At 40.8% G+C, this 19,356-nt stretch overlaps 1 protein-coding gene across 4 annotated transcripts in view; it reads right to left on the bottom strand.

Annotated features, from left to right (window-relative positions):
* The window catches only part of ANKRD31 (ankyrin repeat domain 31), a 173,643-nt gene that overhangs the window by 46,612 nt on the left and 107,675 nt on the right, over nucleotides 1–19,356 (bottom strand). For 3 of the 4 annotated variants that reach the window (XM_062212573.1, XM_062212575.1, XM_062212574.1), the window contains one exon: nucleotides 4,601–4,763. The exons of the other annotated variant lie outside the window; for it this stretch is intronic. In XM_062212573.1, coding sequence (XP_062068557.1) covers nucleotides 4,601–4,763 — 163 coding nt within the window. The remainder of the gene's footprint in view (nucleotides 1–4,600; nucleotides 4,764–19,356) is intronic. 4 annotated transcript variants of the gene reach the window in all.

Raw genomic sequence — 19,356 nt, 5'->3', positions numbered from 1 at the left:
GTAGGCAGTGATAAGAGTTACCCTGACCTACATGTGACCTAGCCCATTAATAAAACACCACACAATGAATATCCCTGGCTCTGACCAACCCCATTCATAATTCTTTCTTCCTTGAGAATCAACGGTTGATGAGGATGACACTGGGCAGGGGAGAAGTGTGTGATGGGTTCTCTCTCCTCCCTCATAGTTGGGGCACACATGTTCCTGAGGTTCTTCAGAGTCAAAGGAAAAGGAATAATAATGCTCTTATCTCAGCCTTAACAAAAGGCAAACTATTGCTAAAAATGCTTCATAACTATACAAATATACAAGTATATTTGCTTAACTAGCATTCTTAGAATATCAGATTCCTAAAAAGTTGGTATAATTCTAAACAATGTACAAATCATTAAAAACTCTGAGGTGAAGAAATCTTAGTTGTATTGACTTCTGCATAATGTGATCCCTTTCCAGTCCCTACACAAATCTGTTTAGTAAACAAATCTCCTTAGTTTCAGTTAAACCTCTGTTGCATATCCAATGTTAGGGGTATTAATGTTTGATGGATGAATAACACAGGTTTCATTTCAACATGTAACTCCAATCCAATAGGATCATAAGATCTATAAACCAAATCTGAAAATGCTAATTTATTTTTCCCCCAAAGAAACATTTTATTCAATGAGGACAAATTTTGTAAGTACAACTTTAGGAATACAGTGATTCTTCCCACCATACCCGCTCTTCCATCCACACTCCCATCCCACTTCCTTCTCCCTCTCCTGTTCCCAGCCCCATTCTTCATGAAGATTCATTTTCAATTAACTTTATATACAGAAGACCAAATCTATACTAAATAAGGATCTCAACAATTTCAACACACAGACACACACACACAAAATCCTGTTTGAGAAGAAGTTTTATAGTTAATTCTCATAATACAACTCACTGAGGAGAGAAGTCCTGCATGCGAAATAAGTGCACAGTGACTCCTGTTATTAATTTAACAATTAACACTCTTATTTTTATGTATGCCATCAGTGATCACCCGAGGCTCTTGACGTGAGCTGCCAAGGCAATGGAAGCCTTTGAACCCAAAAACTCCATCAGTATTTAGAGAAAGTCATACGCAAAGTGGAAGTTCTCTCCTTCCTTCAGAGAGAAGTACATGCTTCTTTGATGGCCATTTCTTTCCATTGGGATCTCTCTCACAGAGATCCTTCATGCAGGACATTTTTGCCACAGTGTTTTGTTTTTCCAAGCCTGAAATGCTCTCATGGGCTTTTCAGCCAGACCAGAGTGCCTTAAAGACTGATTCTGAGGGCAGACTGCTATTTAAAGCAATTGTCATTCTATGAGTCTGCTGTGTGGACTGCTTCTCATTTTGGAACATTCTCTCCTTTTTTATTCTATTGTTATTACCAGACATTTGACCTTATTTATATGGTCCTTTTAACACTTGATCGTATCTATATGAACACCTTAACACTTAACATGGTCACTTTAACACTTAAGATGGCATTTTTACCATCCAGTGTAATGGGATTTGGGGTCCGACTGGTAGGAATGTATGCAGAACTATACAGATTTATAATTATAAACTTCCTCCTCCCTTTCTTATTCCCACTCTTTTATTTTACTGAGGTCTATTATCATTTGACTTTATACACATATCATTAACTCTATCTTAAGTAAAGAGTTCAACAAATAGCATGAAGCAGAGAAAAAAAACTGTTCAACAGTCAAGACGAGGGCTGTTCAAGTTTTTGCTTCTCAAAAGTGTCAATTTCATTTCTACAGACTGCCTGTTAGGTGCTCTATTAGTTATCACAGGTAAGGGAGAATATATGGCATTTGTCCCTTCGGGACTGGCTTATTTCACTAAGTATGATGTTTTCCGGATTCATCCATTTTGTTGCAAATGACCAGATTTCATTTTTTTTAACTGACATGTAGTATTCCATAGAGTTCATGCCCCATAATTTCTTTATCTAGTCTTCAGTTGATGAGCATTTAGGTTGATTCTATTTCTTAGCTATCATGAATTGAGCTACAAATACATGGGGGTGCAGATAACTCTTTCATTTGTTGATTTCATTTCCTTTGGATAAATTCCCATGACTAGGATGGCTGGATCATATGGTAGGTCTGTATTCAGATTTCTGAGGTATCTCCATATTGTCTTCCACAGTGGCTGCACCAGTTTACATTCCCACTAACAGTGGATTAGGGTATCTTTTTTCCCACATCCTCACCAGCATTTGTTATTTGTTGATTTCTGTATGAAAGCCATTCTAACAGGGGTGAGGTGAGACCTCATTGTGGTTTTGATTTGCATTTCCCTGACGACTAGTGATTCTGAATATTTTTTCATGTGTCTGTTGGCCATTTGTATTTCCTCTTTTGAAAAATGTCTGTTTAAGTACTTTGCCCATTTCTTCACTGGGTTGTTTTGTTGTTGTGGAGTTTCTTGATCTCTTTATATATTCTGGTTATTAATCCTTTACCAGTTGCATAGTTTGCAAATAATTTCTTCCAATCTGTCAGCTGCCTATTCACTTTCCCGAGTGTTTCTTTTGTAGTAGAGAAGCTTCTCAATTTGAGGTAATCCCATTTGTCAATTTTGGCTTTGACTGCCTGTGCCTCTGGGGTCTATTCAAGGAACTCTGTGCCAATATTTTGCAGTGTCTCTCCAATGTTCTCTAACAGTCTGATGGTATCAGGTCATAGATCTAGGTCTTTAATCAATTTTGAATAAATTTTTGTATAAGGTGTAAGGTAAGGGTCCTGCTTCATACTTCTGCATGTGGAAATCCAGTTTTCCTAGCACCATCTGTTGAAGAGACTTGCTCTAATCCTTGCTCCAAGGATTGGTTTTAGCTCCTTGGTCAAATATAAGTTGGTTGGTTGTAGATGCTTGGATTGATTTCTGTCATTTCTATTCTGTTCCATTGGTCTATCCATCTGTTTTTGTCCCAATACCAGGCTATTACTGCCTTGTAGTATGTCTTGAAATCTGGTATTGTGATGCCTCTGGCTTTGTTTTTATTGTTTAAGATTGCTTTAGCTATTCATTGTCTCCTGTTCCTCCATATGAATTTCAGCATCATTTTTTCTAGATCTGAGAAGAATGTCTTTGGTATTTTGATCAGTATTGCAATGAATCTGTAAATTGCTTTTGGAAGAATGGATATTTTGATGATATTGATTCTTCCAATCCATGAACATGGCAGACTTTTCCATTTTTTGGTATCTTCTTCTATTTCTTTCTTTAATATTTTGTAATTCTCATCATAGAGATCTTTGACATCTTTTGTTAAATGCATTCCAAGGCATTTTTTTGGGGAAGCTATTATAAGTGGGATTGATCTTAGAAGTTCTTTCTCAGCCATGTCATTGTCTGTGTATACAAAGGCTGTTGATTTTTGTGTATTGATTTGATATCCTGCTACTTTACCAAACTCTTCTATGAGTCCAATAGTCTCTTGGCAGTCTTTTGGATCCCATATATATAGAATCATGTCATCTGCAAATAGGGATAGTTTGACTTCCTCCTTCACAATTTGTATCCATTTGATTTCTTTTTCTTGCCTAATGGCTCTGGATAAAACTTCCAGGACTATATTGAATAGCAATGGCAAGAGTGGCCATCCTTGTCAACCTCCCACAGTCATGAGCACCCAGCCTCCTGTCTGTTCTCTCCACCAGACTTGGGCTGGCATAGCTGTTATGCATGTCCAAAATGGCACCTGCTATCTGCCTGTCACAAGATGCAGTTACAGGGTTGCCAGGGAGAGAAAACATTGTCCCCTCACTTTGTTTTTTCTCCTCTAGTTTGGCGTGCACACTATCCCCCAAGGGGCTCCTGGCCAGATTCCCTCTAGGCTCTTCCTGCAGCTTTATTGCCAGTGGCCTTGGCTGCTGCAGTCTGGTCTTGCCTCGCTCTCCAACGCTGGTACGGAGGCTCTCAGCTGCTGGGGTCCTGAGCTGCGCGAGTCCTCACTCTCCATGTAGGTCTACTGTGTCCCTCAAATTTGTGTAGAGTTTACTGTTTTCTCCCTAACCCTGCCTTGAGATTGCATTCTTTCCACTTTTTTAAAACTATCTTCTCCCAGACTAGAGCAGCAAGCTCCTTCCCTACTCCTTCATCTTAATTTCTATAAATAAATAATGGCTTTAAAGGGTTAAACATAGGAAACATCTATCCTAGTTCTGAAACAATTTACAATACACATCTGAATATTTTATTTTTACAAGCGGAGGTATATACCTGTATAAAACGGCAAGAACATGGGTGGGCATTTAGCATAGCAGCTAAGATGACATGGGGGTTGCCCGCATCCCTCATCAGAGTGCATGGGTTGGAGTCCTCGCTCTCCTTTCCATTCCAGATTCCTGCTAATAAGCCCCTGGGAGGCAGCAGGTGCCAGCTCAAGTACTTGGGTCCCCACCACCCCCATGGGAGACCCAGATTGAGTTCTTAGCTCCTGGCTTCAACCTGGCCCAACCCCTGCTATTGCAGGCATTTGGGGAGTGAACTAGGAGATGGCAGATCTCTCTGTTTCTGACTTTCAAGTAAACATTTAAAAAAATAAAATAGCAAGAATACTTATATACATACCTGTAACTACAGCATTACCGCCATCTGTATTCTCAGTCTCAACAGCACCATAAGATCTCAATAGCTCTCTCATTCCTTCATCGCCTGCTTCGTCTAAAGCAGTCTTTTTATTATGATGTTTTTGATTAGGGTCTGCTCCATGTTGTAGTAGAATTTCAGCAGCCTACAAGGTATTCTTTCAAAGTTATTTCTACAGACACATGATTTCATCACAGTACTACTAAGCATTAAAAGTTATCAAGGAAAAAAAGATTTCAAACTTTGGTCAACAACATTTTTTATTAAACCTGATATGTCAAATGTAAACTGATCCACCAATGTTCCCTGACTGGTACTCCTCAGAGGACCACCTGGGGCCACAGGAAGTATGACATGCTGCTGCTTTGACTGCACAGGTAGGAGGCCCGGGTAAAGTCAGTCAGTTCTAGATTGTCACTGCCATCAGGGCTTTCTGCATAATGAAATATTCTGTATCTGCTCCCTACAATAAGGTAGCCACTTGTCACATGTGGTTACTAAGCATTTAAGGTTTGGCTAATGTGACTAAGCAACTAAATTTTTTATTTAATTAATTTAAATAACTAAATGTTCCTAGTTGCTACCAGATTGGACAACACAAGTCTAGTTGGCTGTTCAGATCAAGCCACATTCATGGAAATGTGGAATTACTGAAGGATTTATCTATCTCTTTAACAAAGGCCCTTGTGTTTCCATAAATTGTTAGGGCATGTAGTGGAGAAGAGTGAAAGGGTTGCTTGAGGACCATGTCAGATCATAAATGGTACAATGAACTGCCAAAGACATAACTGAACAAAATTCTAGAGAACAAAGTATTTACTACAAAGAAGATTGCTTCAAGTAACTCAAAGTTGTATTTAGAAGTTTGCAATTGGCCGGTGCCATGGCTTACTAGGCTAATCCTCTGTCTGCAGCACCAGCACTCCGGGTTCTAGTCCTGGTTGGGGTGCCAGTTCTGTCCTGGTTGCTCCTCTTCCAGTCCAGCTCTCTGCTGTGGCCCGGGAGTGCAGTGGAGGACGGCCCAAGTGCTTGGGCCCTGCACCCACATGGGAGGCCAGGAGGAAGCACCTGACTCCTGGCTTCGGATTGGCACAGCCGCCAGCCGTAGCAGCCATTTGGGGGTTGAACCAACGGAAGGAAGACCTTTCTCTCTCTCTCACTGTCTAACTCTGCCTGTCAAAAAAAAAGTTCGCAATTGACCAAAATTAACGATTATTACTAACTGTATTGGTGTAAGTTAATAGTAAAAAACAGTGATCGCACCTGCATATGGCAAGCAAATGACTCAAACTACTGAAAAGCTTTCAGTTAGAAAAGATGGTCAGAATTTTGTTAACAAGGGAGAAACACTACATGTGAGATTTTAAATCTTCCTGCTATGTCCAGGGATGGAGATGCAGAGAAACGTAGGAGTAAGTGGGCCAGCAGAAATGACAAGGAAAACCTCCTTATTTCTTCTATCTGCCAAGGGAGCACAGCACAAAAGAACACAATCTTGTTTTAAAGTTAACCATTCAAACTCACACCTGCTACTTAGCATCTATATCCGTGGGCAAATGACTCACCACCTCTGAACCCTGCTTGTTATCGCCTATGAGAATTAAGTGTGAACTCCTATAAATTATCTAGTGTACAGTGGGCTGTCAATGAATCCAGCCCTCTAAAATCTGCCCTTTTTGGGGTGGGGAGTAGTGAGAAGATGAATCACGGTAATGAGAGGCACTAAATGGCACATGAAAAGTCTCCTGCAAAGAGGCTAATGGAACCCGCACACAGATGGCTAATGAACTCTGAGTAAAGCATGGAAATGTTATTTATTTTTAGAAGATGGGCTATCAGTACCTAAATCCAGCAGTTTATAAGTGACTGACAGTAAAGTCACTTGTACAGTGATTTAAACACAGAGATTCCTTAGACTACTATCAGAAATTTTGCAAACTGGGAATCTATGCCTTAATCAGCAGATATTCATTTCCAGCATTATATGAGGATAGACAAAGTCATTTTTGGAAAAAGCTTTTTTAGAGTCTTAAAAACATACAGCATATTAATGCCTACTGTGCCAATGTGTTAATACGCAGTCTTTGTAGACATTGTCTAATTTAACAGGGTTCCTTTCGTATACCAGTTTGGAAAACACTAAGAACTCACCTCAGAGAGAATGGAACCCTGAACAGCTGATTTTTCCAGTAATACTCACTGACAGGAAAAAGTCTAGGAGCACAGCAGCAGGGTAGCAAGGCAATAACCAGGAAAGGCTGAAGGTAAAGTTAGAGGAGGTTCCAGGTAATATCAGGGAGTGGGCCTGGGGGCCAAACAGTTTGGCAATGATTAAGTTATCAAAAGTAGGCCCCTTACCTTTAAAAACAAAAACAAAAACAAAAACAGCACACTGAGGAAGCAAGCACTGCCACCATCATGACACAGACACAGCCCACTGAAGAAGCCACGACCCACATCGTGATCAGAAAAGCCCACTGAGGCAATCATTACCACCACCATGCTGTAGAAACAACTCACTGACCTAAATAGCACTCTGGCCTCAGAATCAGCCCTTAAGGCATTTGGATCTGGCTGAAGAGCCCATGAGAGTATTTTAGGCATGGAAAGCCAACACACTCTGGCAAAAAAAAAAACACCACCCTAAATGAAAGATCTCTGTGAGTGAGATCCGAGTGGAAAGAACAGGCCATAAAAGAAGGAGGTACCTTTCTCTGAAGGGAAGAGAGAACTTTCACTTTGACTATAACCTTGTCTAAATAAGATCGGAGTCGGCAAACTCAAAAGGCTTCCATAGCCTTGGCAACTCATGACAAGAGCCTAGGGTGATTACTGATGCCATAAACAAGAGTGTCAATTGTTAAGTCAACAATAGGAGTCATTGCGCACTTACTTCCCGTGTAGGATCTCTGTCCTTAATGTGCTGTACAATGTGAATTAATGCTATAACTAGTACTCAAACAGTACTTTACACTTTATGTGGGTGCAAACTCTTGATATCTTTACTTAATATATACTAAATTGATCTTCTGTATATAAAGATAATTGAAAATGAATCTTGATGTGAATGGAATGGGAGAGGGAGCGGGAGATGGGAGGGTTGCGGGTGGGAGGGAAGTTATGGGGGAGGGGGAGCCACTGTAATCCAAAAGCTGTACTTTGGAAATTTATATTTATTAAATAAAAGTTAAAAAAAAAAGAAACAGCTCACTGAAGAAGCCACTACCCACATCATGATTAGAAAAGCCCACTGAGGCAATCATTACCACCACCATGCTGTAGAAACAGCTCACTGACCTAATCATTACCACCATCATGACACAGATACAGCCCAGTGAAGCACGTGGATGTAGAAACTGCTCACTGTAGTAATCATTTCCACCACCATGACTTAGAAACATTACTCCATCACAAAAATCCTTCCTGGCCCTCTAAAATCAATCCCCTTTCAAGGCCTTTTGGCTTCTAGCAACCCCGATCTCCTTCTGTCACTTTAAATTCTGTCTTTTATGGACTTTTACACACAAGGAATCACACAGTCTGACATGCAGTCTTTTCTGTCCAGTCTCTGACACAGCAAGACACTTTTGAGATTCACCTGTATTACTGCCCGTGTTAACAGTTTGTTCCTTTTAACAATTTAATTATTCATTTATCAACTGATAGACATTTGGGGTCCCTTCCAGATTTTTGCTATTGTGAATAAAACTGCAATGCACATTCCAGTACAAGTCTTTGTAGGGACAAAATGCTTTCATTTCTCTTGGGTAAATACCTAGAAATAAAAAAACAGTTCATACAGGAAGTGTGTATTTAACATAATAAAAAAATCCAACTGCTTTCCAAAGTGTTCCACTTTTCATTCCTACCAGTAATCTAGGAGTTCTAATTGCTACACAATCACCCCAGTACTTAGTATTGTGGGTCTTTAATTTTGTGCCTGCCAGTGGGTATGTACTGGTACCTAGTTGTGCTTTTGGTTTGCATTACTCATTAACAAATAATGCTAAACATCGTTTGAAGCAATGGTATGCTACTTTGAAGCAGCAGTATGCTATGATAAATCTTATTTGGTGAAGTGTCTATAAAAATCTACTGCCCAATTTTATTGGGTTGACATTATTATTTTTTTTTGACAGGCAGAGTTAGACAGTGAGAGAGACAGAAAATTCTTCCTTCCATTGGTTCACCCCCTAAATGGCTGCTATAGCCGGCGCGCTGCGCCAATCCGAAGCCAGGAGTCAGGTGCCTCCTCCTGGTCTCCCAGGAGGGTGCAAGGCCCAAGGACCTGGGCCATCCTCCACTGTACTCCTGGGCCACAGCAAAGAGCTGGACTGGAAGAGGAGCAACCGGGACAGAACCAACCAGGACTAGAACCCGGGGTGCTGGCGCCACAGGCAGAGGATTAGCCAAGAGAACCATGGCGCCTGCCGGGTTAACATTATTTTAACAGTTCTTTGTACATTCTGGATATAAACAATTTATAAGAAAATGTTATGGAAGATATATGTTCTTCCCATCTGAAAGGCATGCCTTTTGAAATCCTTGCCTACCTCAGGAGACCAAAGTTTTGTGTTTTATTGAGATTGCTTTAACTCTTACATTTAGGTATGATTCATTTTAAATTAATTTTTATATATAGTAAAAAGAGTTCATTTCTTATGTGTTTTTTTATTTTTATTTTTTATTTTATTTTATTTTATTTTGACAGGCAGAGTGGACAGTGAGAGAGAGAGACAGAGAGAAAGGTCTTCCTTTGCTGTTGGTTCACCCTCCAATGGCCGCCGCAGTTGGCGCGCTGCGGCCAGCGCACCACGCTGATCTGAAGCCAGGAGCCAGGTGCTTATCCTGGTCTCCCATGGGGTGCAGGGCCCAAGCACTTGGGCCATCCTCCACTGCCTTCCCGGGCCACAGCAGAGAGCTGGCCTGGAAGAGGCGTAACCCGGACAGTATCTGGCGCCCTGACCGGGACTAGAACCCGTTGTGCCGGTGCTGCTAGGCGGAGGATTAGCCTATATAGAGCCACGGCGCCGGCCTTATGTGTTTTTTTAAATATTTATTTTCATCTACTTGAATGGGAGGGGGAGAGGGAGAATGCATCTTCCATCCCCTGGTTCATTTCCCAAATGCCTGTAAAAGACAGTGCTGGGCCTGGCCAAAGCCAGGAGCCAGAACTCTGTTCAGTCTCACATTGGTGGCAGGAGTCCAAGAAATTAAGTCATCATCTGCTGTCGCCAAAGGTGAGTTAGCAGCCAACTGGATTAGAGGCAGAAGAATGGGACTTGACCAACTCCAATATGGGTTGCAGGCATCTCAAGCTATGGCTTAACCCACTGTCACAATGCCCACTTTTTTTTTTCAAATGTAAATCCAAGGAATGCAACTTCATTCATTTAAACAGTAACCTTATCTATCAAACGTTTTGAAGTACTGTCAAAAAGCAATTGACCATGCATCTGTGAGTCTATTGCTAAACACTTTATTCTGTTCAATCAGTCTATTTATAAATCTCAGTGGTTCTCAACTGGGATGATTTTTCCCCCCAGGGCACATTTGGCAATGTCTACAGACATTTTTGGCTATATAGATGGGGCTGTAATTGGTATGACAGTCTGTGGGCAGTGGACAGAGATGCTGCTGAACATACCATAATGTACAGGACAGCCTCCCATGACAAAGAAATTTCCTGTTAGTGCCAAAGTTACGAAACCCTGGTTTAACTTATGCTAGTGAGACACTGTCTTTATTACCTGGCTATAAAATAAGTATCTACAGGCTGGCGCCATGGCTCAACAGGCTAATCCTCTACCTAGTGGCGCCAGCACACCGGGTTCTAGTCCCGGTTGGGGCACCGATCCTGTCCCGGTTGCCCCTCTTCCAGGCCAGCTCTCTGCTGTGGCCAGGGAGTGCAGTGGAAGATGGCCCAAGTGTTTGGGCTCTGCACCCCATGGGAGACCAGGAGAAGCACCTGGCTCCTGCCTTCGGAACAGCGCGGTGCGCCGGCTGCAGCACGCTACCGCGGCGGCCATTGGAGGGTAAACCAACGGCAAAAGGAAGACCTTTCTCTCTGTCTCTCTCTCACTGTCCACTCTGCCTGTCCAAAAAAAAAAAAAAATCTACATAGTTTACGTTGTGTTAGGTCCTCAACATTATTATTTTTCAAAATTGCCTTGGCTATTCTAAGCTCCTTTGACTTCTACAGAAATTTTTCAATCAGCTTATCAATTTTTATAAAGATTCCTTTTGAGATTTTGATTGGATTTGCACTGAATACATTTGGATAGAAGGAGAGGCAAGATGACAGAATAGCAACAGGGAGGTCTGCTCTAGGCTTCACGAACTTAACAAAAAAAAAAAAAAGTGGAGAAGGTACACTCTCAGGGAAAACTGCAGTGGGAGGTGCTGTGAAAGCAGTGGCTACAGCCTGGACCCGAGTGGAAGGTGCAGACGTGCAGCAACAAGCACGGAGCATGGGGCATGAAGACAGCAAAGAACCCACGATTCTGGGTGTAGCGGAGGGAACCAACTCAGTCTGACCAAGAGAAACAGAAGGGCAGTGGCTCTAGGAACCCCACAGTCTCTCTGTGGACAGGACAGGCTAGTGAGACAGAATGAACTGTCTTGCACCTCTTAACCATGGGAGCCCTAGGTGCTAAGATTGTGAGAACACTGTGATTGCATGACGGGGGGAGGGGGAAGCTGGGGTTCTGAGCAAGCTCTGGGTGCAGAGTCACACTCTCGGAACTCCTTGGTTCCCACGGCAGCTCCTAGCTTCTGGAATTGCACTCACAAGGAGGACTGCGCAGATCAGCCACGCGGATGAATGTTGAACAAACTGAGGACTGACAGCCAGGCATTGCTCAGCTTGAAGAAGAGGAGGGATGGAGTGATCACACCAACAGATGTGACCACCCCCCCCCCTTCATAAGAGGAGAGCTACCAACCCAACTTGGGTGCTACCCTGGATACACCTACCACACACCTCTCCATATTCCCTGAAAGCACAGACATTCTACAGAGGCCCAGCGCAAAGCCATCGGAGGGAAACAACAACAATCAACTCAATAAATGCCTAAAAATACAAGCAGAAATTCAAGAAACAAGATTAAGGAGGACACCAAGAGTGCCCAAAGGAATACAACAATATTTCAATATTAAAATACAAAGATGAAGAGATTGATGAAATGTGGAAATGGAATTCAAAAACTTAATCACAGGATTACTCAAAAGCAATCAGAAGCAAATCCACAAATTAAAGAAAACTGCATGTGACATGAATGAAAATTTTTCCCATGAAACTGAGATTTTGAAGAGAAATGAAATATTTGAAATGAAGAACTCAATAGATCAAATAAAAAATGCAGTGGGAAGCCTTAATAGCACCCAGCCAGGCAGAATAAAGAATGTCCGAATCAGAAGACAAACCTCTGGAAATCCGACAATCAGAACAAGGATGAAATAGAAAACTTAAAACTAGCGGAGCCAAGATGGCGGATAGTGAGGACGTGCGCCTTAGCTTGGGAAAATAAAATTTCATAAAAGTGGAATTACTGTAGCCTCAGGAAAAGACTCAAGAAAAAAACTGCAGAGGAAACGCTTCCGGATCTAGTGGATGTGAAACAGAGGACTTACAGGGAGCCCACCGCGTGGAAAACCAACCGAGATGAGCCGAGCGGCGGGAGAGGAGCCAGAGCCACAGAATCTAGCCAGCGCGGGAACTGAGGAGGGTAAGACAAAGACCTCAGAAACCCAAGACATTGGGGGGGGGGGGGAACAGAGGCCTCTCCCTTCACTCACCAAGCAAAACAAAGAGCACCGCGATTTTACATATGTAAAGCGCAGCCAAACTCAGTAACTTTAGCGAAACTCGAGAACAGGTTGAGGGCTGCATAAACTCTTTGTGTGGTCCCAGGGGTAGATCAAACAAATACTCACAGAGGCCAGATTTCAACTACCCTCAACTCCACTCCCAACTGAATCAAAAAAAAAAAAAAAAAAAGAGAGAGAGAGAGAGAGAGTGAGAGAGCGAGCCAGCAAGGAGCAAGTGAGTGAGCATTCTGGGAGAGTCACTCTTTACACAGCCTTAAACCTGAAAAATCAAGCATAGCTCTCTGGCCACACCCATCACAGCCCCCTAAGGATTCAACAAAGCAGACAGCTCACTTAGAGGCATAGTATGACGAGAAAAAAAACACCACAGCAAAAAACAAACAAACAAACAAACAAAAACACCATAAATTATCTCCAACATGCCAAACAACAAACATAGAAGCCGAGGTAACAAGAGCAAGGAAGACACCATGACGCCCCCAAGTGAACAAGGCACGCCAATGCAAGATTATGAAGATGATGAGATAGAAGAAATGCAAGAAGCAGATCTCAAAAAAATGATAAGAACATTAAGAAGTTCTCAAAAACAAATTCTTGAACTACAGAAATCCTTAATGGACAAGATAGAAAATCTCTCTCATGAAAATGAAATATTAAGGAGGAATCAAAATGAAATGAAACAACTAGTAGAACAGGAAACTGAGATAGTGACCAAAAACCACAATGAAATGAAGAACTCAATAGATCAAATGACAAACACATTAGAGAGCCTTAAAAACAGAATGGGTGAAGCAGAAGAGAGAATATCGGAATTAGAAGACAGAGAACAGGAAAGGAAACAGTCAAATCAAAGAAAAGAAGAAGAAATCAGAAATCTAAAAAATACTGTCAGGAATCTACAGGATACTATTAAAAAACCCAACATTCGGGTTCTAGGAGTTCCTGAAGGCATGGAAAGGGAGAAAGGATTAGAAGGCCTTTTTAGTGAGATACTAGCAGAAAATTTCCCAGGTTTGGAGAAGGACAGAGACATCCTAGTACAGGAAGCTCATAGAACCCCTAATAAACATGACCAAAAGAGATCCTCACCACGACACGTCGTAATCAAACTCACCACAGTGAAACACAAAGAAAAGATCCTAAAATGTGCAAGAGAGAAACGCCAGATTACTCTCAGAGGATCTCCAATTAGACTTACAGCTGACTTCTCATCAGAAACCCTACAAGCCAGGAGATAATGGCGAGATATAGCCCAGGTACTAAGAGCGAAAAACTGCCAGCCCAGAATATAATATCCTGCAAAGCTCTCATTTGTGAATGAAGGTGAAAAAAAGACCTTTCACAGCAAACAGAAATTGAAAGAATTTGTCGCCACTCGTCCAGCCCTGCAAAAGATGCTTAAAGATGTCTTACATACAGAAACACAGAAACACGGTAACCAATATGAAAGAAGGTAAAGGAAGGAAACCTCACACCAAAAGACCACAAGAATCTCAAACCAGATATTAGAAAATATCTTTGGCAAATGGCAGGGCAAAGTTACTCCTTCACAATAGTCACATTGAATGTTAATGGCTTGAACTGTCCAGTTAAAAGACACCGATTGGCTGATTGGGTTAAGGAACAAAACCCATCTTTTTGCTGCTTACAAGAAACTCATCTTTCCAACAATGATCCATACAGACTGAAAGTGAAAGGCTGGAAAAAGATATACCATGCCAACAGAAATGAAAAAAGAGCGGGCGTAGCCATCTTAATATCGGACAACATAAACTTTACCACAAAAACTGTCAGGAGAGACAAAGAGGGGCACTATTTAATGATTAAGGGATTCATTCAACAGGAAGATATAACGATTATCAATGTATATGCACCTAATCACAGGGCACCAGCTTATTTAAAAGACTTGTTAAGGGACTTAAAGGGAGACTTAGACCCCAATACAATACTACTGGGGGACTTCAATACTCCACTCTCAGAGATAGACAGATCAACAGGACAGAAGATCAACAAGGAGACAGCAGATTTAAATGACACTATAGCCCAAATGGATCTAACAGATATCTACAGAACATTTCATCCTACATCTAAGGACTTTACATTCTTCTCAGCAGTATATGGAACCTTCTCTAGGATTGACCACATACTAGGCCATAAAGCAAGTCTCAGCAAATTCAAAAGAATTAGAATCATACCATGCAGCTTCTCAGACCACAAAGGAATGAAATTGGAAATTAGCAACTCGGGAATCCCCAGAGCACGTGCAAACACATGGAGATTGAACAACATGCTCCTGAATGAACAATGGGTCATAGAAGAAATTAAAAGAGAAATCAAAAATTTTCTGGAAGTAAATGAGGATAACAGCACAACATACCAAAACCTATGGGATACAACAAAAGCAGTGTTAAGAGGAAAATTTATATCAATAGGTGCCTACATCAAGAAATTGGAAAGGCACCAAATAGATGAGCTTTCAAGTCATCTCAAGGATCTAGAAAATCTGCAGCAAACCAAACCCAAACCCAGTAGAAGAAGGGAAATAATTAAAATCAAAGAAGAAATCAACAGGATTGAATAAAAAAAAATTACAAAAAATCAGCCAAACGAGGAGCTGGTTTTTTGAAAAAATAAACAAAATTGACACCCCATTGGCCCAACTAACTAAAAAAAGAAGAGAAAAGACCCAAATCAATAGGATCAGAGACGAAAAAGGAAACATAACAACAGACACCACAGAAATAAAAAGAATCATCAGAGATTACTACAAGGACTTGTATGCCAGCAAACAGTTAAATCTATCAGAAATGGACAGATTCTTGGGCACATACAACCTACCTAAATTGAGCCAGGAAGACATAGAAAACCTAAACAGACCCATAACTGACACAGAAATTGAAACAGTAATAAAGGCCCTCCCAACAAAGAAAAGCCCAGGACCAGATGGATTCACTGCTGAGTTCTACCAGACATTTAGAGAAGAACTAACTCCAATTCTTCTCAAACTATTCAGAACAATCGAAAAAGAGGGACTCCTCCCAAATTCTTTCTATGAAGCCAGCATCACCTTAATTCCTAAGCCGGAAAAAGATGCAGCATTGAAAGAGAATTACAGACCAATATCCCTGATGAACATAGATGCAAAAATACTCAATAAAATTCTGGCCAATAGAATGCAACAACACATCAGAAAGATCATCCACCCAGACCAAGTGGGATTTATCCCTGGTATGCAAGGATGGTTCAACGTCCGCAAAACAATCAACGTAATACACTACATTAACAGACTGCAGAAGAAAAACCATATGATTCTCTCAATAGACGCAGAGAAAGCATTTGATAAAATACAACACCCTTTCATGATGAAAAATCTAAGCAAACTGGGTATGGAAGGAACATTCCTCAATACAATCAAAGCAATATATGAAAAACCCACGGCCAACATCCTATTGAATGGGGAAAAGTTGGAAGCATTTCCGCTGAGATCTGGTACCAGACAGGGATGCCCACTCTCACCACTGCTATTCAATATAGTTCTGGAAGTTTTAGCCAGAGCTATTAGGCAAGAAAAAGAAATTAAAGGGATACAAATCGGGAAGGAAGAACTCAAACTATCCCTCTTTGCAGATGATATGATTCTTTATTTAGGGGACCCAAAGAACTCTACTAAGAGACTACTGGAACTCATCGAAGAGTTTGGCAAAGTAGCAGGATATAAAATCAATGCACAAAAATCAACAGCCTTTGTATACACAGGCAATGCCACGGCTGAGGAAGAACTTCTAAGATCAATCCCATTCACAATAGCTACGAAAACAATCAAATACCTTGGAATAAACTTAACCAAGGACGTTAAAGATCTCTACGATGAAAACTACAAAACCTTACAGAAAGAAATAGAAGAGGATACCAAAAAATGGAGAACTCTTCCATGCTCATGGATTGGAAGAATCAATATCATCAAAATGTCTATTCTCCCAAAAGCAATTTATACATTCAATGCAATACCAATCAAGATACCGAAGACATTCTTATCAGATCTGGAAAAAATAATGCTGAAATTCATATGGAGACACAGAAGACCTCGAATAGCCAAAGCAATCTTGTACAACAAAAACAAAGCCGGAGGCATCACAATACCAGATTTCAAGGCATACTACAGGGCAGTTGTTATCAAAACAGCATGGTACTGGTACAGAAACAGATGGATAGACCAATGGAACAGAATAGAAACACCAGAAATCAATCCAAACATCTACAGCCAACTTATATTTGATCAAAGATCCAAAACTAATCCCTGGAATAAGGACAGCCTATTCAATAAATGGTGCTGGGAAAACTGGATTTCCATGTGCAGAAGCTTGAAGCAAGACCCATACCTTTCACCTTACACAAAAATTCACTCAACATGGATTAAAGACTTAAATCTACGACCCGAAACTATCAAATTATTAGAGAGCATTGGAGAAACCCTGCAAGATATAGGCACAGGCAAAGACTTTTTGGAAAATACTCCAACAGCACAGGCAGTCAAAACCAAAATTAACATTTGGGATTGCATCAAATTGAGAAGTTTCTGTACTTCAAAAGAAACAGTCAGGAAAATGAAGAGGCAACCGACAGAATGGGAAAAAATATTTGCAAACTATACTACAGATAAAGGATTGATAACCAGAATCTACAAAGAAATCAAGAAAATCCACAACAACAGAACAAACAACCCACTGAAGAGATGGGCCAAGGAACTCAATAGACATTTTTCAAAAGAGGAAATCCAAATGGCCAACAGACACATGAAAAAATGTTCAAGATCACTAGCAATCAGAGAAATGCACATCAAAACCACAGTGAGGTTTCACCTCACCCCGGTGAGAATGGCTCACATCCAGAAATCTACCAACAATAGATGCTGGAGAGGATGTGGGGGAAAAGGGACACTAACCCACTGTTGGTGGGAATGCAAACTGGTTAAGCCACTATGGAAGTCAGTCTGGAGATTCCTCAGAAACCTGAACATAACCCTACCATACAACCCAGCCATCCCACTCCTTGGAATTTACCCAAAGGAAATTAATTTGGCTAATAAAAAAGCCATCTGCACATTAATGTTTATTGCAGCTCAATTCACAATAGCTAAGACCTGGAACCAACCCAAATGCCCATCAACAGTAGACTGGATAAAGAAATTATGGGACATGTACTCCATAGAATACTATACAGCAGTAAGAAACAATGAAACCCAGTCATTTGCAACAAGATGGAAGGATCTGGAAAACATCATGCTGAGTGAATTAAGCCAGTCCCAAAGAGACAAATATCATTTGTTTTCCCTGATCGGCGACAACTGAACACCAAAGGGGAAACCTGTTGAAGTGAAATGGACACTATAAGAAACAATGACCTGATCAGCTTTTGTCCTGACTCTAGATGTACAATGTAATACTTTATCCTTTTTAGTATTTGTTGTTGTTGTTGTTGTTCTAGTACTAGCAGTTGAACTCTGTAATTAACACACAATTATTCTTAGGTGTTTAAATTTTAACTGAAAAGTGATCCCTGTTAAATTTCAGAGTGGAAAAAGAGAGGGAGGAGATGAACAATTTGGGACATGCACAATCAGTCTTGCCCCAAATGATGGAGTTAGAAATGTGCCAGGGGATTCCAATACAATCCCATCAAGGTGGCATGTACCAATGCCATCTCACTAGTCCAAGTGATCAATTTCAGTTCACATTCGATGGCCTGGATAGGTCTAAGAAACAAAGGGATCACACAAACAAGACTAGTGTCTGCTAGTACTAACTGATAGAATCAAAAAGGGAGAGAAAGATCCAGCATGGGAAGTGGGATACACAGCAGACTCATAGAATGGCAGATGTCCTAAACAACACTCTGGCCTCAGAATCAGCCCTTAAGGCATTCAGACCTGGCTGAAGAGCCCATGAGAGTATTGTAGGCATGGAAAGCCAAGATACCATGGAAAAGAAAAAAAGAAGAAGACCTAAATGAAAGATCTCTGTTAGTGAGATCCCAGTGGAAAGAACGGGGCCATCAAAGAAGGAGGTACCTTTCTTTGAAGGGAGGAGAGAACTTCCACTTTGACTGTGACCCTATCGGAATAAGATCAAAGTCAGCGAACCCTAAAGGCTTCCATAACCCTGGCAACTCATGACTAGAGCCTAGGGAGATTACTGACGCCATGAACAGGAGTGTCAAATTGTTAAGTCAGCAACAGGAGTCACTGTGTACTTACATCCCATGTGGGATCTGTCCTTAATGTGTTGTCTAATGTGCAGTGATGCTATAACTAGTACTGAAACAGTATTTTTACACTTTGTGTTTCTGTGTGGGTACAAACTGATGAGATCTTTACTAATTATATACTGAATCGATCTTCTGTATATAAAGATAATTGGAAATGAAAAAAAAAACCTGGTGTTAAATTGGAAACAGCATAGAAAATTAATTAATTTTTAAAAAATATTATGTAGGATCTCTGCCTTTAATGTGCTGTACATTCTTATTTAATGCTATAACTAGTATTCCAACAGTATTTTTTTTCACTTTGTGTTGCTATATGGGGGCAAACTGTTGAAATCGTTACCTAATATATACTAAACTGATCTTTTGTATATAAAGAGAATTGAAAATGAATCATGATGTGATTGGAAGGGGAGAGGGAGCGGGAAAGGGGAGGGTTGTGGGTGGGAGGGAAGTTTTGGGAGGGGGAAGCCATTGTAACCCATAAGCTGTACTTTGGAAATTTATATTCATTAAATAAAAGTTTAATAAAAAAAAAAACTTAAAACTAGCGTTGGAGATTTATGGGATACCATCAAATGACCCAACATACAGGTCTTAGGAGTTCCTGAAGATATGGAAAGAGAATAGATTAGAAGACCTATTTA

Source organism: Lepus europaeus, chromosome 15 (genome assembly GCF_033115175.1).
Source record: "Lepus europaeus isolate LE1 chromosome 15, mLepTim1.pri, whole genome shotgun sequence".
NCBI lineage: Eukaryota > Metazoa > Chordata > Mammalia > Lagomorpha > Leporidae > Lepus > Lepus europaeus.
The sequence above is the reverse complement of the archived record's forward strand: the minus strand, read 5'-3'. Positions and strand labels throughout refer to the sequence as shown.